Here is a 24,200-nt window from a genome sequence, read left to right on the forward strand (position 1 = left end):
CACTTCTTACAGTGTTTGTTTCTCCTGATTTGGGCTCAGTGAGTCATCTTCCTCTGTGAACCAGTCCCCATGATGGGAGAGCCACAGCCAGAGGCTAGACAAAGCCAGGGAAGGGTGTCTGCAGCCCACTGGGCAGCGAGAACTCGGGGAGGGGGAAAAATTAATTCTGTAATTCATGTCTGATCCTAAAAATACACTCCTGACTTTAATCCAACGGTCTGGGCCAGCACTGATCAAGGGTCTCGATTCTCCCCTGCCCGCCCCACCTCCCCCCCATAGTGCCTGGGACAGGGCCAGCAACCCCATGAGGACAGGATGGGTAGAGATCTGCTTGGTCCTAGTGAATCTCTTATCAAAAGTATTTTTCAGCCGTAAACCTGACCATTTGGCCACTTTGTGTATGTCAGGACTGTTCAGGTTGTATTATTAAGAATAAGTGACAGGAAAGCTGACATACACTAGTGTGAGCAAAAAGGAATTTATTTATCATGTAGAGTAGATGAAGATGGCTTAGCTTCAGGTACGGCTGCGATGGTTAGATAGCATCACTGACTCAATGGAGATGAATTTGAGCAAACTCCCAGAGATAGTGAAGGACAGGGAAGCCTGGTGTGGCGCAGCCCATGGGGCGCAAAGAGTCGGACACAACTTAGTGTATGAACACACAGTTGGATTCAAGGGCTCCAACCATGCCATCTGGACCTGATTCCTGCCTCTCCACCTTCAGCTCCTCCTTCTATGAGCAGGCTGCATTGTCAGATGGAGTTTCCTCCTCCTGGGGACAGTGTGGCTGCTGTACGACTAAATCTCATTTCCTTTCTGTTTTAAGCTGGGGAAAAGGAGAGCCTCTTTGCTCATGACTCCCACGAAGGTCTCTCTGATGGGACCTTCCCATCTTGCGTGCAACACTATCTCCACCAAACAACCAGTGTAGCCAGGAATGGACTCTGCCAGATGGACGGCCCAGAGCAGAGGGTGTAGATGAAGAGTGGGAGATGGGTGGGTTCTGAAATGAAAATCAAAGGCTGATGCCAAAGACAGGAAAGACCCACAGGGAAGGCACATGTCCAGCGTGCTTTGGTTATTTCCTTTGTACCGTCTTTCACATCATTCCAATGTTCGTGTCCAGGTCAAGAGAGTGCCCTTGGAAGCCACACTGTGATCGGTGAATATATCCGGCCCCTCCCGCTCCCGGGTGACAAGCCGGAACCTCTGTCCGTCAAGCCCACCTTCCTGTCAAGATCCGGTGGCCCAAGATGCAGATTTGAATCAGACGTGAGTCGTGTCCTGGCCTCGGCCAGCTGCCCTGCTACCCATGATGTGGGCTGTGGCTGTGGGTGGCCCTCCCACCCTCTCTCCCTAGTTCCCTTTCTGCCTTCACTCCCATTAACCCATCTTCATTGACCACCTACTCTATGCCAGGGTGTGAGGGCCCAGTTTGCAGACAAGGGAGTCCCTGCTTTAATGGGCAGAATGACCATAAATGAGTCAACATCTAAAAGTCGGCTAACGGTGAATGTCCTGAACCCAACAAGCAGGGACGAGGCAGAGGACAGGGCGGCCCTTCTCAGACTGGCCATGGACCATTTGTGGTCTATCTATGAGCAGGAGCCCAGGTGAAGGCCGCTGGGCTGGAGAAGACCTGGGGATGGGGTGGGAGGCGAGTTGAAACCTCAAGCAAGCTCTCAAATTTTGGCTCAGTCCAGGCTGAAACCACTGAAAGACCCTGAGACGGGAGTGCTGTGGCCTAACTCCTGCGGAGCCCACTCCAGAGGGGAGGGGTGGGAGTGTGTTGTGGGGAGGGAACAGGCAGGAGTCCCGGGTCTTTTTATCCTGGGGTGGGGGGCAGAGGAGGGGGCTACACATGACAAGTCACAGTCACTCCCACCCTCCCCTGGGAGAAAAACCACCCACTCCTCCAGCTTGGGGCCCTGTCTTACCCTCCCCACAACCCCAAGATGGTTGTAGCCCCCATAGGCAGAGAGGAGTAGGGCAGGGGGAGGGGGCACCAGGAGAAAGGAGCTCGGTGTTGCCTCCTCCATGCAGGATTCCCAGGAGCACCAGGCACCATCCATGTGCGAGCACTCCCCTCCCTGTATGGGGTCCTTGAGGGCTGAGGACACAGAGCTTGGGCTAACTTTGTCCTCCAAGGAGCCTGGCAGGCTCTGGAGCAGTGACCATCTCAGGCCTTAAATCACAGTGCTCACCACTCTGTGAGAGAAGATGAGATCTTTTTTTAAGTGGCTCTTTATATGTTGTTGTTATTGTTTATATTGGTGTATATTTGATTTACAATATTATATTGGTGGCAATAGTGGTAAAGACCCTGCCTGCCGATGCAGGAGACGTGAGAGATAAGAGTTCAATCCCTGGGTTGGAAAGATCCCCTGGAGGAGGGCATGGCAACCGCTCCAGTATTCTTGCCTGGAGAATTCTTGTCCATGGGACAACTCCCATGGACAGAGGAGCCTGGCAGGCTACAGTCCATAGAGTTGCAAAGACTTAGCATGTATACACCACACATAGTTGATTTACAATATTATGTTAGTTTCAGGTGTACAGCATAGTGATTCAGTATTATTGTAGATTATACTCCAGTATAGATTATTTCAAGATAATGATTCTAATTCCCTGTGCTATACAGTGTATCCTTGTTGTTCTTTTATTTTGTATATAGTAGGGCATAACTGGAGAAGGCAATGGCACCCCACTCCAGTACTCTTGCCTGGAAAATCCCATGGACAGAGGAGCCTGGTAGGCTGCAGTCCATGGGGTCGCGAAGAGTCGGACACGACTGAGCGACTTCACTTTCACTTTTCACTTTCATGCATTGGAGAAGGAAATGGCAACCCACTCCAGTGTTCTTGCCAGGAGAATCCCAGGGACGGGGGAGCCTGGTGGGCTTCCGTCTGTGGGGTCGCACAGAGTCGGACACGACTGAAGTGACTTAGCAGCAGCAGCAGCAGGGCGTAACTGTTAATCCCAAACCCCTAATTTATCCCTCCCTCTTTTTGGTAACCTAAGTTTGTCTGTGTTCTGCACATACCTTCATTTGTGTTATTTCTTAGATTCCACATAGAAGTGACATCAGACAGTACTGGAGGAGATGAGTCCTTTATAAATGTTCTCTGTGTGACCCAGGAGCCTACCCTGTCTCTGGGGCATGCCCAAAACTGAGAACCCAGGTGTGGCAGAATCTCATGGTGGGCAGAGTCCTCACCATGTGAGGCTGAAAACCCTGGGGAGACCATGGAAGAGATTTCCTGTGTGTTTCCAGCATGAAATGTGAAGCCTTCGGCATCAATAACCTGCATATCCATTGTCTTTAATAGATGGATAATGATCGGAATTCCAATACCGCCAAGCAGAGGTACTCGGGGAAGGTCCACTTGTGTGTCGCACGCTACAGGTAAGGGCAATGCTCCTCTCTGCATCCTCCGAACATCTGTGAGGGTGGGCGGCCTCGGGGCAGGTGGGGTGATGGGTAGGACACTCCATGAGCTGATAGGTCCCTTCCCCGGCACTGAGAAGAGGCGGGAGTTCAGCCAGGCTTTGGAGAATGCCAAGAGATTGTCTTTGGGAGAAAAGTTATGACAAACCTAGACAGAGTATTAAAAAGCAGAGACTTTGCCGACAAAGGTCCACATAGTCAAAGCCATGGTTTTTCCAGTAGTCATATATGAATATGAGAGTTGGTCCACAAAGAAGACTGAGAGCCGAAGAATTGATACTTTTAACTGTGGTGCTGGAGAAGGCCCTTGAGAGTTCCTGGACTGAAAGGAGATCAAACCAGTCAATCCTAAAGGAAATCAACCCTGAATATTCATTGGAAGGGCTGATGCTGAAGCTGAAGCTCCAATACTTTGACCACCTGATGAGAAGAGCCAACTCACTGGAAAAGACCTTGATGCTGTGAAAGATTGAGGGCAAGAGGAGAAGGGGGCGACAGAGGATGAGGTGGTTGGATGGCATCATCAAGTCAATGGACATGAGTCTGAGGAAACTCCAGGAGACAGTGAAGGACAGGGAAGCCTGGTGTACTGCAGTCCATGGGGTCGCAAAGAGTTGGACGTGACTTAGTGACTGAACAAAACAAAGAGTTTCTCTGTTCTGGTAGACAGAGTTTGGATACTGTGTTAGTTTCTCAGGGCTGCCATTCAGAACTGTCACCGATTGGATGGCTTAAAACCATAGAAGTCCATTCTCTCCCAGTTCTGGAAGCCAGAGGTGGGAAGTTGAGGTGTGGGTGGGACTGTGCTCTCTGAAGCCCCCAGAGGAGGACTGTCCTGCCTCTCCCAGCTGGCTGTCAGCATCCTTGAGGTTCCTCAACTTAGATGCCCCACTCCACTCTGCCCCATCCTCCTGTGCTCTCTTTCCCTCTGCCTCTATGTGTTCCCTCCTCCTTTTACAAGGACCCCTTCCATTGGCTTAGGGCCCTCCCTACTCCAGTACGACCCCATCCCAACTTGATCACACCTGCAAAGACCCTATTTCCAAATAACCTCACCTCCACAGGGGCCAGGACGTAGGATCCGAACATCTTTTTGGGGTGATGCGATTCACCGCATAACAGGCAGCAAGCTGAAACTCAGAAAGTGTTATCCTTGCCCAGAACACCCTGCTCAATGCCTTTCCAGCATCTTTCCTGTCTGTCCAGTGCCTGGCTGCATCACGCAACCGTCACGGCCAGGGAGCTGAGCTCTCATTGGAGGACCCATGTGTCCGTATCCACTAACGTGAGCCAGTCTGGTCATGGATGACTCTCAGATTCCTGGTGGTCACCACCGAAAACTTTGAGATGGGTGAGGGTTAGCCACCTGGCCGCAACTTCCCTGCCTGGTTATAACGCAACAAGCCTCCATCCAAAGTCAGCCATGTGTACAGATACGAATGAATCAAATAGTCACAAAAAGCAGATATGGAAGTCAGACTTCCAGTACTTTATGCTTAGTAAAGACCCGGGCTTTTGTCTTCCTAGACTCTCCAGTGACCCTCTGCAGGCCGGGCTGGCCAGGGCAGGCAGGGCAGACGCCACTGCCCTCTTAGTTGGCATCAGGCACCAGAGTCCCACCTCAGGGCTGTGCACAGAACTGCTGAGAAATCAGACTTCAGGAGCTATCACCAGTGGCGTGGATGCCTCCCGCATGAGATGTTTAGACTTTGTTCGAGCAGAGGTGGTAGGGGATGACCTATCCATATACCTTCAAAGCCTTTTGCTTCCTCCACTGAGAATCATCTCGAATAACTGATCTGCTGATCAGTAAATTATTTTCTGCTGATCCACTAATTTTACCAGTGCACACCCACTTCTGACATTGAGATGATGGAAGCCTATGGAGAAGCCGCCCTGGGCTGGAGAGTCCTGGGTGAGGATGCCAGACAGCCCCTGAGGAGGGTCCCCCATCTGAAGGCTGACTGCACCCACGAGCATCCTTCACATGGTCTGTGGGGACATTGCCACAGTGCCGGGGAGAGCTTTGAGGACACCAGTCTGGGGACCTGGGAAGGAGGGCTTCCACCTACCCCGTGTCTGATTGGAGGATGGTTCTTCCTGTGTGTGTGTGGAACCAGGCTGAGCACAGCTGCTCAGCACAACACACCCTCCAGGCCAGTGAGTTGGAGTTATGGCCGGGATGCTGAGCTGGCTTCGGGTTTGTTTTCCTCACCAGTTTTGTTTCCCTTCCCAGCGATGAGCCTGGTCCCTCAAGGCTGCGGGGGCCGTGTGCCCGCCAGACTCACCTTCCTTTCACTTTCCTGGGAAGACGAGACCTCATTCCAGGGAAGGTGCCCAAGAGCCAAGGCACCCAGAGTCTGGATTCACAGCCAGCATGAAACCAGGCAAAGAGAAAGCACATGTGGTCAACCAGTGTGCTTCCAACATGAGGTCACCAGCCAGAGCCAGGGTGCTCAGCAAGCTCCATTTCCATCCTCTGTGTGTTCCTGGTGGTGTATTTACCACCCCACCCCACCCGCAACCAGATGGAGCACATTGTAAACTGTGCTATCTTCCTGATGCAAATGCCCCAGGGAAGTTACTGACACAGGAAGACCCTCAGAGCACTGGATGATGTTCCTGGACCTCTGGTCTCTAAGGGAAAGAGTGGCTTGGTATAGTTAAAACCTCACAGGGAGAAGATCAGGAGGCCTTCATTCTGGTTCCAGCTGCCTGCCGCCTCAGTCACTTTGGTCATGTCCGACTCTTTGCGACCCTATGGACTGTAGCCAGCCAGGCTACACTGTCCATGGGATTCTCCAGGCAAGGGTACTGGAGTGGGTTGCCATGCCCTGCTCCAGGGGATCTTCCCCACCCAGGGATCGAACACGTGTCTCTTAATGTCTCCTTCACTGACAGGTGGGTTCTTTACCCACTAGCCCACCTGGGAAGTCCTCTGGTTCCATACCCCCCCTCTTAATGAGCTTATGACTTTGGATAAGTCATCACAATTGGCCATGAACATTGAGAATAATAATATTAATATCATCTCTGCATTCCTCACTGGGCATTAATAGGGATCAAATAAAGGAAGTGCTGGTAACTCACGGGGCTGCTGGTGTGTAACCATCATCACATCACCATGATTAGTTACAGCAGACTACTGCTGACTGAAGAAAAAAATGCATGACGTAAACGCTGTGAGTTACATTTTATTCAGGGCATCACAAGGACTGTGGCTTAAGAGACAGCCCTTGGTAGCTCTGAGAAACTACTCTGAAGAGTTAGGGGAGGAACCAGGACATATATGAATTTTTGGGGCTGGGAAATTCATGTACTCAAGCATTAAAATAGTACTGAAAGTGAAAGTGAAGTCGCTCAGTCATGTCTGACTCTTTGCAACCCCATGGACTGTAGCCCACCAGGCTTCTATGTCCATGGGATTCTCCAGGCAAGAGTGCTGGAGTGAGTTGCCATTTCCTTCTCCAGGGGATCTTCCCAACCCAGGGATCGAACCCAGGTCTCCTGCATTGCAGGCAGATGCTTTACCCTCTGAGCCACCAGGGAAGCCCTATGGATCACAAAGAACACATTTCTCAAGTTAATGATTTTAGTGCTTTTGTATGTCTGGGAAGATGCCAGAACCTGGAGTCACTGAAATTCTTTCTTAAGATGCCCATCTTACCAAAACCACAGAAGCCTTATTCTATTTTCCCATCCCGAATCCTTCAAGGGCACACTGTCCCTGGGTGGGCCTAAGGGCTGTGGCTTCACCCCTTGTGTGACAGGACAATGAGTGAAGCTGTTCTTTTGTTTACCCAGTCATCTGCCATGATCAGTCATGCCACATTTTCTTTTTCTTGATGAGGCGTTTCCTATTTTAATTAACCAATCTTTTAATTATAAAATTAAAAATTCATCTCACAAGTTCTTTTTTGCAAGTTGAAGGTGACTTTTTAAAGTGTTAATTCCAATATTTTGAGGACTTGAAAAGGACATTTTTATAGTCCTGGTAGAGAGGGGAAGATAAAATGTGCATCATTTTCAGTATATTTTGCTGAACATACCCAAGACCTTCAAAATGTGCATGGCTTTGGCCAAACAAGTATGCTTCCTGGGGACTCATCTTTAGGAAGAAAGTGGGCAAGTGAGCAAAGATATGTTGACAAGAACATTGGATGTAGCACTGATTATATCAGCCAAACGTTTGAAGAAATATCCATGCCCAACATGGGATCAATTAAAGAATATTAGTCTACCCAGTGGAATATTATATAACCATTAAAATGGATATGATAGAGTCTTTCATGAGGGAAAAGATAATCATGTCATATTGTGAAGCCTAAAATGTACACAGATAACTAAATAGTATATGTCATACAATTCTACTTTCCCTCAATAAAATGTATTGAAACATTATAGAGTTAATTACTTTATTTTTTTTTTAATTTGCCTGTGCCAGTGTTAGTTGCAGTATAAAAGACCTGGTTTCCTAACCAGGGATTGAACTCAGGCCCCCTGTACTGGGAGCCTGGAGTCTTAGCCACTGGACCGCCAGGGAAGTCCTTAGTAGCATTTTAATTTGCTTACCAATTTAGAAGCCTGTTAAAACATATACTTTGGAATCATTTAAACATCTTCTGGGCTTTCCAGGTGGCACTAGTGGTAAAGAGTTCATCTGCCAATGCAGGAGACACAAGGGCCATGGGTTTGATCCCTGAATTGGGACGATCCCCTGGAGAAGGAAAATGGCAACTCACTCCAGTATTCTTGCCTGGAAAATTCCATGGACAGAAGAGCCAGGTGGGTTGCAGTCCAGGGAGTCACAATATAATTTGGAATTATATGATTCCAGAGAAGGCAATGGCACCCCACTCCAGTACTCTTGCCTGGAAAATCCCATGGATGGAGGAGCCTGGAAGGCTGCAGTCCATGGGGTCGCTGAGAGTCAGACATGACTGAACGACTTCACTTTCGCTTTTCACTTTCATGCATTGGAGAAGGAAATGGCAACCCACTCCAGTGTTCTTGCCTGGAGAATCCCAGGGACGGGGGAGCCTGGTGGGCTGCCGTCCATGGGGTCACACAGAGTCGGACACGACTGAAGTGACTTAGCAGCAGTACACTGAGCACATGTGTACACACACACAAATGACATCTGATACGAAGGACTCTGAGTATACAGCTTGGTTGCAGAATTACCATTTAGCTTTAAATCTGTGTTAGCTGAGACATTAGTGGTCTGAGTTTTCAGAGCACACACAACTCACAGGTACCAAACCATTGCATGGGTCTAAAATATACAGGCAAAAGGAAAAAAATTTTTGAAAAGAAAAGAAAGAAAAAGAAAATATCCAGGTGACAGCAGACAGGAGGTCTCCGCGCTCTGGAAGGGATGGGCTGGTGTCAGTCTCCACCCAGAGCCTCACCTAGTGGGTCTGTCTCTCCCTCTAGTTATAACCCCTTCGATGGGCCCAATGAGAACCCAGAGGCTGAGCTGCCCCTCACAGCAGGGAAGTATCTCTACGTCTATGGAGACATGGATGAGGATGGCTTCTATGAAGGTCAGTGAGAGCCTGGTGGGCGGTGGGCACATGCAAGCCAGGTCAGGGCCGGGCCCCGATCACTTCTGGCCGCCCCAGTCTCCTCTCTGACCCTCCTGCCCTTCAGAATCACGAGGTGTCTGTTCTCCTTTTGGTTGACTGAGTAGGGTTTCCTATTTTTAACCCCAAGCAACCCTCTGACACGGAGTGCACACCATCTCACGTTCACGTCCACGGAGCTTCCCAGGAGCTACTGCAGACACGTGGGGCTGACAGACAAGTGTCTCCCCACACTGTCCCCATCTTACTGCACAGCACCGTCCCCACAGAAGGGCCAAGGCTCCTTTCAGGTGACCTCACCTGGTTAACAGCACTCCCATTGACCTTCAGGCTCTATTGTTAACTTTGGGCGGTCTGGCCTCACATCCTGTCTGACCACTTCCTTCATGGGCACTTGCCATGGTGTAAAATCAGGAATCTCCCAAAACTCATACTCTTGGTCACTTTTGTAGCTAGAGGATGAGCATGTAACATCCCCAGCAGCTTCCTAAGTCCAGATTTCTCGGTTCCCTAAACTTTTCTATTGCCCTAATAGAAGAGTCTTGGTTTCCTCTGAGCAGAAAAAAACTATTTCTTACTAAACAAGCCGATTTCTCTTTCATGACCTCATGAAGTTTTCTTGGAGTTTTCAGCCACACTCTCGGCTCTTGGTGTTGATGTCTTGGCCTGAGGTCTGGTAGCCTGAGGTCAGCAGCCCAGCCTTAGCTGGTTTTCTGTCTGGGAAGATGCTAGAATCTGAGATCCTTGAAATTCTCGCTTTCTGTTTGCTACCAGGGGAACAGAGGCATGGCTGTGACTGGACCACCTGAGAAATTTCACCAGGACTAGTGGCAAAACAGTTTGAGCTCTTAACATAAGTTCATGTTGCCGTCACCGAGGGGCACATGGGGGAGAACCGTGTGCCCTGGATGGCCTGTGTGCCAGGGTGGCTGCCAGAAAACCCTCGCTGGAATTCTCTAGAATATTTGCACCAGCACTGTGCCCATGTAGACTTTCTGGAGGCTGGGTTAAAGGCAGGCGGCAAGGCTCAGTGCTCTGTCCATGTGACAGGGGAGAAGTATCTCCCCTCACTGTGCAGATAGAGGTTCACAGTTCCCAACGTGAGGGGTGGCTGTGAGGATAAATAAGGAAGAAGGTGTGGGGTCTGAAGTAGGGGCCTGGTACATAGGACTTGCCGTCACTCCCATCCCCCTCCTCCTTCTTCCCTTGTGTCGAATGAGGCTGTGTTTTCAGAGCATCCTCAAGGCAAAGATTGACATCTCAAGGCCCGCCAGCCCCGCCCCCCAGCTGAGGACAGGAGCAGATTCAGACCCTCATTGATTGTGGGAGAATCAGGACCAGTTCAGTGGTCAGCCTCCCTCTCCTGGGCACATTGCACATTCCCTGCGGGGGAGGGTCTACTGGGAGCAGAACCCACTGTTCGTTTCATGTACTCCAAGCCTCCCAGACCCCGGGACCCCTAGTCAAGCCTTTTCTGTGACAAATCAGGGAAACGAACAGCCCTCGCCTGCTGGTATTGCAAGATTATCCAAACTGTGTCATCTTTGAAGATCTTCAAAACACTTCATGGTTTTCCAGAGCTCTGCTCTCAGCGGGCTCTCATGCCCCATGAATAAAGAGAACACACAGAAATGAGACCATTTCCTGAAACAAAAAGCGATCCCCGCTGGGATCGCCTGTGGCCACAAGAACTAGTTTGGTGGCATTTTTTGGCCACTCAGCCTACGGGTGGCTCTGGCACCCGATAGATCGTCTCTGTTTCCCACCAAATGGACACGTTTGGGGAATTTTGCTGAGATGGACATACTGCTTTGCAAGGAGGGGGAAGGTCACCTTTTAATTGCCATTTGTGTCATCATACAATCAAAAATCAGAGTAAGATGTGTAACAGCCTCCGAACCCACATATTTTACATGCTGTTCATTCTTCTGATAAACACTTACTGAACACCTACTGTGTGCCAGGTGTGGCTCTAGGGCCAGCAGGGAACAAAGGTCCCTGTCCTCCCGCAATTCGTCCCACCCTCTCCTTCCCCCACTGTGTCTGCAAGTCTGTTCTCTATGTCTGCATCTCTAGTCCTGCCCTGCAGATAGCTCCATCAGTGCCATTTCCCTCGATTCCATACACATCCCCTGGGGTATTGTTTGTTTTTCTCTTTCTGACTTATTTCATCTGAATGACAGACTCTGGCTCTATCCACATCACTACAAATGACCCAACTTTGTTCCTTTTTATGGCCGAGTGAGATTCCATTTTACATTTGTACCACGTATTCTTTACTCATTCATTAGAAGTCGCTGTATAGCACAGGGACCTCAGTTCGATGCTCTGTGATGACCTAGAAGGGTGGGGTGGGGGGCGAATGGGAGGGAGGGTCAAGAGGGAGGGGATATATGTATACATATTGTTGATTCATGTTATTGTACAGCAGAAACTAATACAACATTGTAAAGCAATTATACTTCAATTAAGAAAAGAACAGGTCTCTGCCCTCCCAGACCTTCCTCCTGATTGGGAGAGGCGTACACAGGGGATGATCGTGGTGTGGTAGGCACTATGGGGGAAAGACACCATGACTGATGGGGGTGGCAGATGGCAGGTAGTGGGGTACAGACACAGGGTAGGGGGTTCTTGAGGAGGTGATGTTGAAGAGGTTCCTGGAAAGAACTGAGGAATCCACCATAACCCCATTGCTTTCCATATGGTCCCCTCGGGGGGAGGTGCAGACTCCACAGCAGGACCTTGGGGGCCCCCACGGGATAGTCGGGTGTTAACCCTGTCCCTGGCCCCACAGGGGAGCTTCTGGATGGGCAGCGGGGCCTGGTGCCCTCCAACTTCGTGGATTTCATCCAGGACAATGAGTCTCGACTGGCCAGCACGCTGGGTAACGACCAGGATCAGAACTTCATCAACCACGCAGGCATCAGCTCAGAGGGGGAGAACATTCTGGACCTCCACTCTCCGACGCTCACGGACTCCAGCCTCGCCGACCACGGGGCGGGGACACTGGACGTGAACATCGACGACATCGGAGAAGACATCGTGCCTTACCCTCGGAAAATCACCCTCATCAAACAACTCGCCAAAAGTGTCATTGTGGGCTGGGAGCCCCCGGCAGTGCCCCCGGGCTGGGGGACCGTGAACAGCTACAATGTGCTGGTGGACGCGGAGACGCGCCTGAGCCTGGCGCTGGGCGGCAGGACCAAGGCCCTGGTGGAGAAGCTGAACATGGCAGCCTGCACCTACCGCATCTCCGTGCAGTGCGTCACCAGCCGGGGCAGCTCGGACGAGCTGCGGTGCACACTGCTGGTGGGCAAGGATGTGGTGGTGGCTCCCTCCCACCTGCGCGTGGACAACATCACCCAGATCTCTGCCCAGCTGTCCTGGCTGCCCACCAACAGCAACTACAGCCACGTCATCTTCCTCAATGAGCAGGAGTTGGATGTCGTCAGGGCCGCCAGGTACAAGTACCAGTTCTGCAACCTCAGGCCCAACATGGCTTACAAGGTGAAGGTCCTGGCCAAGCCCCATCAGATGCCCTGGCAGCTACCCCTGGAGCAGAGGGAGAGGAAGGAGGCCTTCGTGGAGTTCTCCACGCTGCCTGCAGGTGAGCCCTCTTTCTGGGAGGGGTCCCCTCAAGGGAGGGGACACCAGGATGTCACCCTGTGCAAGTGGAGGGGCGGGAGGGGGGAGCAGGAGGGGAGCTTCAGACAGCCAGTACTGTCCTGGAGCATCCTTGGATCAGCTGGGAAGCATGAAATACATGCATGAGCCATGTATGTGTGTGTGAGACAGAGAGAGACGGAGGGCAAGGGAGAGAGAACTCTGATTTTGTTGATGGGCTGTGTTGTTGGACATATTTTAATGCTTGCATCTGTAAGAGACTCATCCTACAGACAGGAAGCAAAGGGAGCATCCTAGGGGGCAGGAAGGTCTGTTTTCCTGGGGCCACCGACTCCTGAATACGTGCTCACTGAAAGGAACAGAGAAAGGGGGTGCCTGTAGCACTCTCACAATTGTTGTCTCTCTCTCATTTTTTCTTTTCATCTTCGTTTTTTTAAAAAATATTTATGTATGTATTTATTTATGGGCTTCCCAGGTGGTGCTAGTGGTAAAGAATCTGCCTGCCAATGCAGGAGATGTAAGAAATGGGGATTCAATCCCTAGGTCAGGAAGACCCCCTGGAGAAGGAAATGGCAACCTGCTCCAGTATGCTAGCCTGGAAAAATCCCATGGACAGAGGAGCCTGGCAGGCTACAGTCCGTGGGGTTGCAAAGAGTCGGACACGACTGATCATGGACATGCACACACACACACACACACACGCACACAAACACACACACGTGCACATGCATGCACAGGTGCACACGCATGCACAGACACACACACGTGTGCGTGCACACACGCACACATGCACACACACATGCACACACGCGTGCACACGCACACACGCACACATTATTTATTTGGCTGTGCCATGTCGTAGTTGCAGCATGTGGGATCTAGTTCCTGGGATAGGTTTGGAAACTGGCCCGCTGCACTGGGAATCACTGGATCACCAGGGAAGGCCCTCATTTTTTCTTTTGATATATATATGACTGTAGAAGACATGAAGTTCCATTGTGGATACAATTTGGGGTTCCGGACACCTCTATCTGCTAGGGAAACCCCACCTTCCTCCCTGACTTCCCAGCTGTAACAGGAGGAGGGGTGCTCCCCTTTCCAGTCCCCCACATACTCCCTCCAGGGAAACCATAAAGAGATAGGATGAAATGGATGAGCCTGTGGGGTCTTCCCATAGTGATTTATTTGGATCCTACAGCTGTTAACGGTCACTTCCATAAAGTTCCGTCATGCTCATCTTGGCTGGGGTGCACATATTCAGTTGGCCAGAAAGTTCACTTTGGGTTTTCCATAAAATCTTAATGAACATTCTGGCACACCCAAAAACAGGCAGCCCTTCTGAGCTGGGCCCAGGGTGGGACCCTGAACTCTTGAGAAGAGCAGCCTTCCTGGAGCAAAGAAGGTCATGTCTGCAAAAACATTCGAGGGCTATTTTGATTTCTCAATGGCCTTTTTTAGTCCTGTGATGTTCACAGAATTCCCTCGAAACGTCTGTCTGGATACTTTCCTTGGATTTGTCTTCTGTGATTAATTAATCCAGCTCTGCCCAACTTCAGTTGTCAGGTCAGTTTTACAAACAGTTCAGTGGTTCTCCAGGATCATTTCTACCAGCTGCAGAAAGCCTAACATCTAATGCAAGGTGGGCCCTCCATTTTGCAATGGATCTGCTTTTTAGTGCATGTTGCTCTCCGCTCTTTTTGAAACCCATCATCAACTAGAGTCTGACCTGTGCATATATGCTCAGTCATTCAGTCGCGTCCAGCTCTTTTGTAACACCATGGACTGTAGCCCACTAGGCCCCTCTGTCCATGGAATTTTCCAGGTAAGAATACTAGAGTGGGTTTTCATGCCGTCCTCCAGGGGATCTTCCCAACCCAAGGATCAAACCAGCATCTCTTATGTCTCCTGCACTGGCAGCCTAGAGTAGTATAACCTACAAAGAAGCAAGGTCAGGGGCAGTTGGGACAGACACTGTTTCAAGGAGAAAGTGGGTCTGAGCAGGAACTGATTTATGAAGGGTCCATTCATTCATCTTATAAGGTGATGTTGGATTGCCTGCCTATGAGGATGTTAATTGCAGATACAGTAAGTCCCCTACGTTTGAGCCTTCAAGTTGTGCACGTTCAAAGATGTGAACGTGCGTTCAAATGTCCAGTCATGTAAGTTAGTCCTGTGTCTGGCACACATTGTCACATGCGTGCACCCTCTACAAGTGGGCGTACTTTTGTGTACTTTACAAGTACCGCATAGAGGACAGTAGTACAGTGTCTGTATTTCCAGTCCAGGATGTCTGGAACCAAGCTTAAAAGCAGCGGTGACATAGCTGGTACTGCTAAGAAGCGCTAAGTGATAACAATGGAAACAAAAGTGAGAAAGATTGAAAGTGTGAATTGAGGTGAAAAGATAGCTTGTCCTCCATCTCCTATTGCTGACAATCCTTCAGCTCTACTATCTCCCACCTCCTCTTCCTCCTTCAGTCAGTAACTCTTCCTGTCTGTCTACTGATGCCAGCTGCTATACAGTACTACTATACTATTCAAGGTACTGTACTATAAGATTAAAATGCTTTCTTTATTTTCTGTGTTTGTTATTTTTATGTATTATTTGTATGAAATGTATTATAAACTTAGAACAGCACAGTACTGCATAGCTGACTATGTTAGTTGGGTACCTAGGCTAACTTTGTTGGACTTATGAACAAACTGGACTTGGGAACGCGCTCTCAGAACAGAACTCATTTGTATGTAGGGGACTTACTGTGCAGACTGGAGCTATTCATTGATTCCTGCCATGAAGTCTTATTGTCAGTGCTGGGGGTGAAGAAGTGAGAAACACCAAATCTGGGGACCCTAGGGGCTCCAAGGAGAGGTGAGAAGAACATCCATTAGGACAGCCAGGAAAGGCTTTGTGGAGAAGCTCCCTGAGATGGAGAGATATGAGGACCAAGAGGAAATACTGAGCCCAGGGCAGGATCCTATAGGTCCACACCCAATTCCTGGGTGTCCTAGTTAGCTTGGGCTGATATAACAAAGTTCCATAAACTGAGTGGCTTATCACCAACAGACACTTATTTCTCACAGTCCTAGAGGATGGAAGTCCACGACCAAGGCCTGGGCAGACTCAGCGTCTGGTGAACCCACTTACTGGTTCATAGACGGTGTCTCCTCCGCATCCCCTCCACCTGGTAGATGGCACCTTGTTAATAAGGGCACGAATCCTGTTCATGGGACCTCCAGCCTCGAGACCTGATCACCTCCCACAGCTGCCTTCTGTGAATGCCATATGCATTTGGGGGTACACAAGTGTCCAGTCAGTCCATAGCAGACTGGCTCCTCTGCCTGCCCAGAAGGAAAGGAGTTTCAGTCGTGAAAATGACACAGGTGACAGGCAGGAGGTGTGTGGTTGGACCAAACGCCCCCACGTGACAGACAGCCACCTCTGGGCCAGTGGAGGGATGGGATGGAGCTGGCAGGTCACAGATACTCAAGCCTTCCCCACTCACACAACCCTGGCTCTCCACTGTCATTGCTGTGCTAGTAGAAGCAGGCGTCCAGCAACCCCCAGACCAGTTTCAGTTCTTGACTACACCCTTAAGAATAATGAGCCGTCGTCACGTTTGAGTGGACCATCCAGGTAAGATCTAACTTCTGAACCCAGTTGCTCAGCAGTTCGGAAGCCTTGCATCACAGCGCATTGAGGGTAGAGTCGCATTATGAACTGCAAGGACAGCCAGGCTTCCAACACATGACAGCTGAGCAGCTTCCCTCGAACCTTAATTTCCTCATTTGCAAACGAGGATGCGCTAACAGTCCTGATTCACACAGGACTGTTGTGTGAATCAAGTGATGTCAGGTGTCCAAAGTGAGTAGCAGAATGAGCAGCAAGTAGAAAAGCTTCAGCAAAGAGCCCTTCCTCCCTTATGCAGAAATCCACGGGGCCGCAGCAGGGTCTCGGAAGAGGAGGCTCACGGCCTTCTTCCTAGAAGTTGCACATTTCTTTCCAAATATAATGCTATAGTTATAGGACCTTTGGGGCTTCTCAGGTGGCTCAATGGTAAAGAATCCTCCTGCCAATGCAGGAGACAAAGGAGACTCAAGTTCAATCCCTGGGTGGGAAAGATCCCCTGGAAAAGAAAATGGCAACACACTGCAGTATTCTTACCTGGGAAATCCATGGACAAGGAGCCTGGTGGGCTGCAGTCCACGGGGTCACAAAGAGTCAGACACAACTTAGCAACTCAACAATGACGACACAGGACTTCTGCACCAGACCTAGAGGCAAGGGAGCTGCCTGAGGGTTGTAGGGCAGACGGGCAGCCCTGCTGTCACCAGGAGCCACTGGGAAGGACCAGTGATATGACACCTGTCTCCTTGTTGCTTGAAGTAGCTGCTCAGGACTTTCAAAGTGAGCGTCTCAGCTGATCGGCTGGGCAGTGTGTGTGTGGAGTTGGCATCCTGGTGGCTTCATCAGACCGCCTCTCTCCAGCTTCTGGTTCCATCGTCTCTCTGGAGGTGGCGAGATGGGTGCTGTGTGGTCCGGTTTACTGCCCTCAAGTCCGATTGAGAGAGAGAAGGAGGGATGGGGGGAACCGGAGGGAGGAGGGGACAGAGAGAGAGGCAGTGGGGGTCTCTTGCCTCTGCAAACGCTGGGACCTTGTGGCCGACTGGCCAGGCCAGAGTCGCAGTGGGTTCCAGGAGGGCCCTGCGTGCATCTAGGAGCTGCTACTTCCTGGCCCTCCTGCTCCGATGTCACACTTCAGATTCTCCCTTGTCCCCTGGAGGCTGTAATGAAAGATCTCGTTCCCAGGTGCCATTGGCTAGTCAGGCATGGTAGCAGCTTGCCTGCCAGGGGGTCATGTCGTGAAAGCTTCTCTGCCTCTGTCCTCCCAGGTCCTCCAGCACCCCCACAAGATGTTGCCGTCCAAGCTGGGGCCACCCCAGCCACCGTCCAGGTCTCCTGGAGGCCGCCTGCTCTGACGGCCACTGGGCTATCCAATGGAGCCAATGTCACCGGCTACGGCGTGTACGCAAAAGGGCAGAGGGTGAGTTTTTATCGGGGCGGTGCTCACATCCAGGTCTCCCGGCCACCACTCACTACTCAGCGAGGGGTGACCCTCCCTCTCTCCTCAATCCCCAAGACCCACAAGCAGTTACTAAGCATCCCCTACACTGTCATGCCAGGCCCAGTTGCAGAACACAGAGAACCTCCATCCTTTTTTGCTCCATCCTCTTCCCAGAATATTCTCTGCCCCCCTCCCACACTGATTACCTGCCCCACTCTGCTGGTAGACCCCTTTCTTGTTCTCCCCTGGGTACCAAAAATTCACCTCTCTTGAGTCCCACAACATCAGGGCCCCCTCAATAGATGATAGGCTTGCAGATTCCACCAGACCTATTCTTGGCGAGATGTAGTCTTGTCCAAACGCCTTGGAAACTCTGCAGGATCCTTAATGCACACCATCGGGCAGCCCCTAATCTCAGCCCCCATCCCTGTCCTGGCACATGAAATAGACAGGGCTGCTTTAGGGGGGCAGGGCCTGAGCAAGCTTCTGTCCGTTCCCCACCCTCCCCACCCTGTTTCCCTATACGGCTGGGAGGTGGTATATCAGATGCACCCGAGTCTCTGAGCTCATTTTGTGGAGTGGCTGCTTTAGGCTGAAGGCCCCCTCTCTGATCCCTGCTCCCCTCCCCAAAGGGGCCACAGATATGCCTCCACCACAGCCGGAAGCCCGTCTTTCATGGCCTCCCCATGGCATCTTCCTTGAGCCAAGCTTTGCTGGTAATGAGCCTAGTGTTCTGATTCCTCTGTAGCCCCCGCATCTGTTTCTAGGTTGGTTCTAGACGTGGGAGAAAAGCATGTGCTCAGCTGTCCCTCCAAACCGCCAACATCTGGGCGGGAACGGGGGCTCCATACGGATCTAATTTGCAGACTGTGCAGCGCGGTCTGAGTTGGATATTCATGGGAGGCCCGGGAGGCATCTGGGGGCCTGGGGCGCTGGCAGTCCCCAAGCCGAGCCGGCTTTCTCTGTGCACAGGTCGCTGAGATCATCTCGCCCACAGCAGACGGCACGGCCGTGGAGCTGGTGCGCCTGCGCAGCCTGGAAGCCAAGGGCGTGACCGTGCGGACCCTCTCTGCCCAGGGCGAGTCCGTGGACTCTGCCGTCGCTGCCATCCCCCCCGACCTCCTGGTGCCTCCAGCCCCCCACCCGAGAACTGCTCCCACACCGAAGCCATTAGCAAGTGCCAGAGCCCCCGAAACCAAAGATGAGCACCCGGGTCCCCACGCCGCGGTGGACGAGGCCTGGGAACATGGCCGGGCACCCACCCCAGCCCACGGGCACCTGCTGGAGCCGCCCGGCCTGCAGGGCTCGGGCCCCGGGCGACGGTCACCCTCTCCCAGCCGCATCCTCCCGCAGCCGCAGGGCGTCCCGGTCTCCACCTCCGTCGCCAAGGCCATGGCCCGGGAAGCCGCGCAGAGGGTGGCCGAGAGCAGCAGGGTAAGGCCAGGTGTTTTCCTCACTGGTTCAGCTGCCCGCAGAATGTGGTTCATCCCCGCAGCCCACCTGGGATGGAATCTCCCATCTGCACCCCGAGTGTGTGCGGAGAAGTGCCTCAAACACCCAGCCCCCAAGAATGGCTGCCTTGACTTGGGAAGAAGGATGCCCTGTTTATCTGACTGCATCTTAGGTCTTATCCTGATGGAATCAGGATCCATTTCATAGATATGGACCTAGAAAACCAGAGGAAATGGTTATCTACCAGCCTGGCTTAGCAAAGAGGCTAACAACCCACAATCCGGGTGGTCTCTGCCCGGGGATTTGAGAGGTGCCTCCTGGGAGTCGGCCTGGGGACTCATCTTCCTAAACAAGGGTCACCTTCTGGCTCACTCACTTCAGACTTCTAGCTGTGTGTGTGTGTACATACACAGACATACATACAGGTATATGTATACATACATACACACACACAGACACTTATATACACATATGTATACATACATACGTGTTTCCCTGGCGGCTCAGATAGTGAAGAATCTGCCTGCAATGTGGGAGACTCAGATTCAATCCCTGGGTTGGGAAGTTCCCCTGGAGAAGGGAGTAGCAACCCATTCCAGTAATCTTGCCTGGAGAATTCCATGGACAGAGGCTACAGTCCATGGGGTAGCAAAGAGTCAGACACGACTGAGTGACTAATACAGGTATACATACATACCTACATGTAGAAGTGCAGGCACATAGATATATTTGCCTGCCTGTCACTCAAAATTGCCTGGGTCCTGGGGAGGGGGAGTATTTGGATGACAGTGGGACCACATCCCAGGTGAAATGTGCGATGAGATGGAAAGTTGTAGGAAACACCCGTGAAAGGATGCAGGCAGCAGAGGTGGAGCTGAACTAGGCCATGCCCTCCTCCTGCCTCTCTCTCCCTTGGGTGAATCTGTCTCCCAGGGTGCCCAGTTCATCTGCTCCAAGCCGGAGGTCAGGGCCCCAAGGTCAGGTGGTCTCTGCCCTGATGCCTCCCCTCTCCTCTCCCAAGTTAGAGAAAAGGAGCATCTTCCTGGAGAGGAGCAGTGGACAGTATGCAAACTCAGACGAGGAGGACGGCTATGAGTCCCCGGACGTCAAGAGGAGGGGCGCATCCGTGGATGAGTTCCTGAAAGGCTCGGAGCTGGGCAAACCGGTGAGTGCTGCCCACCCCCCTCCCACCATGGTGGCTCCCGGTGGGAGGGGTTCAGGTCCCTGCATGCCCCGGGTCTGTGAGAAAGATAAAGGAATACAGACCTTTATCTTGTGGGTGACAACAATCACAGTCAGTCTGGAGAGTTTAGACTGAATGGTGCCTGTGCATTTGTGACCTCACTGGGGGACAATTTCAAAAGTCTGTATGTGAGCCTTTTGCCCTCCCAACTGCCCTGAGGATCCATCCGTGGGCTGATTTTGTGCCTCAGCTGAGTCTCCAGGTGACTACCTGGTCTCAATGTAGGCAAAACCTACCATTTGTTTCTTTACTTTTGTTCATCAGGCAGATGTGTGATGTGCATTGGCTAAGTGCTAAGCATCATGGGAGATTCAGAAACTGAAAGGTCCATATCCCATCCTTGGAGGGATGAAATGTCAGGGCTTCTCCTCCCAGACAAGGCTCACAAGTGACAAATCCATCCAAGATGGGTTCTGTCTCCAATTTCTGATCATGCCTATTCTAATGAAAATGTCCTTGAATGGTGTCAAGCCCCAGTCCTGGGCAACAGGGAAGGGTGGGGCCTGGAGAGTCCTCAGATCTTGAGACAGCAGAGTGAAGTCCTCTCAGTCGTCAGATCCTCAGTCCCCTCAACACACAGCTCTACAGCAAGGCAGTGTCACTACTTCCGTGAGAAGAGGGCCTTGGAATCTCATAGATTTGGGGTCACTTCCTGGCTCTGCCACTGCTAGCAGGCAAGTGACTCAGCTTCTCCAATCATCAGGTTCTTTATCTAAAAGATTAAAATAATTCTGCTTGTATTCATGGAAACACAAGAGACAGAATGCCCAACTAATAATGACTAAGACAACAAAGACATTTCATTCTCCCATCTCACAGGAAGCCTCAAGTAGGAAGCTGCAAAGTTGATTCAATTGTTCAATGGTGTTCCAGCTCTGTGTTCTTTTTTTTTTTTTAATTGAAGGATAATTGCTTTACAGAATTTTGTTGTTTTCTATCAAACCTCAACATGCTCTGGGTTCTTAATCTTCCGTTCTTTTGACCTTTCTCTCATGGTTGTGAAGTGAATGCCATAGCTCCAATCGTCACACTCACGTGCCAGCATCCCAAGAAGGATGGAAAGAAGGAAGGAGGGAGGGGGTTTTCTCCTCAGGCACATCTCTCTTAACTGGTAGAAAAACATTTTCCAGAAGCTCCATCAGACTTCTCATCTCACTGGGTAGACCAGGGTCATGTGCCCACCACCAAGAGATTCCTACGAATGTCTTATCCATGATAAATTTGGCAAACAATAGACACTTACTTCCATCCCATGAGTTTATTACTAACTCATCATTGGGTTTGAATCAAATGAGACTGCGTTCTCTAGGGGAGTTCCTTCCCATTTGCTTTGGGAAGCCCTCATTCTAACCAACCTGATGTTTGTTTATTCATCTAAAACCAGTTCACTTTTATGTCTTCTCCAAGGCACTTGATTGAAAGAAATAGGGCTGGAGCAGGTCAAATGATGCTGCACACACTTCTCAGACTGAGAACATCCAGGCCACCAATCTGAGGGCTCAGCTGGGGTGGGACCCCTGGTGGGAACCCCCCTCACTGGGCACTCACACTGCTTCCCCATATCTTTATATAGAGGAGCAATTGAAACCATTTTTTAAAGTTTTATTTGTTTCATAAATGAGCAGTTCCCCCCTCCCCCCATTTTTTGGCTGTGCCACATGGCATGTGGGAATCTTAGTTCCCCAATCAGGGTTCAAACCCATGTCCCCTGCAATGGAAGTGCAGCATCTTAGCCACTGAACTGATAGGGAAGCCCCTAAGCTGGATGTTTTTAATAAACATGTCACAAGATGCTATTAAATACACTTGTCTTGTCGCCCACCAGGAGAATAAAGAAATCAATCTTCATCAACACTGTCCAGCAGAAACAGAATAGCTCTGTGTGTGTTTCAAAGTCAAAAGTCAAAGTGTTAGTTGTTGAGTGGGATCTGACTCTTTGAGACCCCATGGATTGTAGCCCATCAGGCTCCTCTGTCTGTGGCATTCTCCAGGCAGGAATACTGGAGTGGGTTGCCATTCCCTCCTCCAGGGGATCTTCCCAGCCCAGGAATTGAATCCCAGTCTCCCGCACTGCAGGCAGATTCTTTACTGCCTGAGCCACTGGGGAAGCCCCCTGTGCATGTTTGGGGCTCATAAGTTGGAGCTCATAAGGTGTGCTATATGAGCTGCTGGAAATGTTCCAAGCTGCTGAGGGAGGCACTTGCTTTGTGGATGGGAAGGGGCTGCTGAGTTGGACCCGCCCCTCATCCCAAACCCCATCAGGGCGGCTGCTGGTTCAGTTTACGCATTAGCTAGCAAGCTTACTTTTCCTTGCTCTTCTGTTGACCCTTTCCTCTGTACCCAGGCTTTTCACCAAGCAGCCCCAATGGCAGGTCTTCTCCAGTGTGGGTGGCCAGACTGGCCACAGAGTGGGCACGCCACACAGGGGGTCCCACCCCACCCAGACCAGGCTGTTCACCAGCAACCCAGTGTGCACATGTGTGAATTTCAGACTCCATGTTTTTCTTACAACTCTTAGACACACTTGTTAGTGCATATGCCCGTTTGCCCACCACCCGCCACTGTCTGCTGCACGACCCTAGATGCAACATACGTACCCGTCCCTGAGCCCTGCATGTACAGCCTCTTACTTGAGCCTTTGTCCAGCCACTAAGTTGAAGAGGCTGCCAGTCCCCAAAAAAGTGACGTCTTCCCATGTGTATTCTGTCCTGCCCAGAGCCCAGGAGGGTCTCTGCCTGCCCCTATCTGGACTTGGAGTGGGAATGCCCGGTCTGGTCCTCTCTCTGCCATCCCGGCTCCCCATGAGCTCGGGGACTGTGATTCCCTCCCCTCCGGAGTGAGCAGTTCTTACCCAGACATGTCCCTGAGCTCGAGAGTGGGCAGAGCAGGGGAAGGTGTGGGACTCCATGTGTTGGAGTCGCCCCTCCATTCACATCCCCTTCTCCTGCCCCAGCCGCACTGTTGCCATGGAGACGATTACCACACGGAGAGCAGCCGGGGGTCTGACCTCTCGGACATCATGGAGGAGGACGAGGAGGAGCTGTACTCTGAAATGCAGCTGGAGGACGGGGGCAGGAGGCGGCCTAGCGGCACATCCCACAATGCCCTCAAGGTCAGTGCGGGGGCGCTGCCCCCCCCCACCGCCGTCCCCACCGTCCCCCATCCCTGTTCATTTGGGGGGCTGTGCAGCTGGCTCCAGAGGGGCCTTGCCCGGCAGGCACAGTCCCCAGATTTGGATGGGCTTCTCTTGCTATTGAATCTGCGCTCAGGCCAAAAGTCTGGGTGAAGGAGTCTGGAAGAACCCACTGGGAATCCCTGGGTCACCCAGCTCTGTACTAAGAACCCAATCAGAAAGAATAGAACGGAGAAGTTTCCACCCCCAGTCCCAAACGCCTGGCTGCGTGTCTATCTGCAGAGCAGCAGGCCCTAGGAGGGCAGGAGCCTGTCTCTGAGTCAGACTGGAGATGGGCAGCTGGGGAGTCGGGAAGAGATTCTTTAGTGGAATTGACCGAGGTGGACCCTGCTGGACGGCTGGAGGGCCAGGGAGAGGGGACCTTAGAGGAGGTCGGAGGAGGGTCAGTCGACCTCCTGGGGTCCACACACAAGCCCCTTCTCAGACACCTCCCACCAGGGATCCCAGGATCCTCTGCCTCTGCCTCTGAGGTAGCCTTCAGCGAGGGGTTTGATGGGGGTCACCTTGATGGAGATCGAGCTGGAGGCCCCCATAGACCCCACCCCTGGGGTGCACCACCGTCCTTGTCTGGGGAGCTGTGTGCCACTGCT

General features: G+C 51.5%; 1 protein-coding gene across 11 annotated transcripts in view; it reads left to right on the plus strand.

The window, feature by feature from the left end:
• RIMBP2 (RIMS binding protein 2) overlaps positions 1–24,200 on the plus strand; it is a 307,137-nt gene that overhangs the window by 248,988 nt on the left and 33,949 nt on the right. For 9 of the 11 annotated variants that reach the window (XM_086347255.1, XM_086347257.1, XM_086347260.1 and 6 more), the window contains exons 7-14: positions 1,130–1,275; positions 3,333–3,409; positions 8,888–8,997; positions 11,831–12,643; positions 17,550–17,701; positions 18,695–19,156; positions 20,196–20,339; positions 23,371–23,529. In XM_086347255.1, the coding sequence (XP_086203381.1) occupies positions 1,130–1,275; positions 3,333–3,409; positions 8,888–8,997; positions 11,831–12,643; positions 17,550–17,701; positions 18,695–19,156; positions 20,196–20,339; positions 23,371–23,529 (2,063 nt within the window). The remainder of the gene's footprint in view (positions 1–1,129; positions 1,276–3,332; positions 3,410–8,887; positions 8,998–11,830; positions 12,644–17,549; positions 17,702–18,694; positions 19,157–20,195; positions 20,340–23,370; positions 23,530–24,200) is intronic. The other 2 variants (XR_015144420.1, XR_015144419.1) reach the window with 1 other exon arrangement.

Source organism: Bos grunniens, chromosome 17 (assembly GCF_055505025.1).
Source record: "Bos grunniens cultivar Pamir isolate PY7600 chromosome 17, Bosgru_T2T1.0, whole genome shotgun sequence".
Taxonomy (NCBI): Eukaryota; Metazoa; Chordata; class Mammalia; order Artiodactyla; family Bovidae; genus Bos; species Bos grunniens.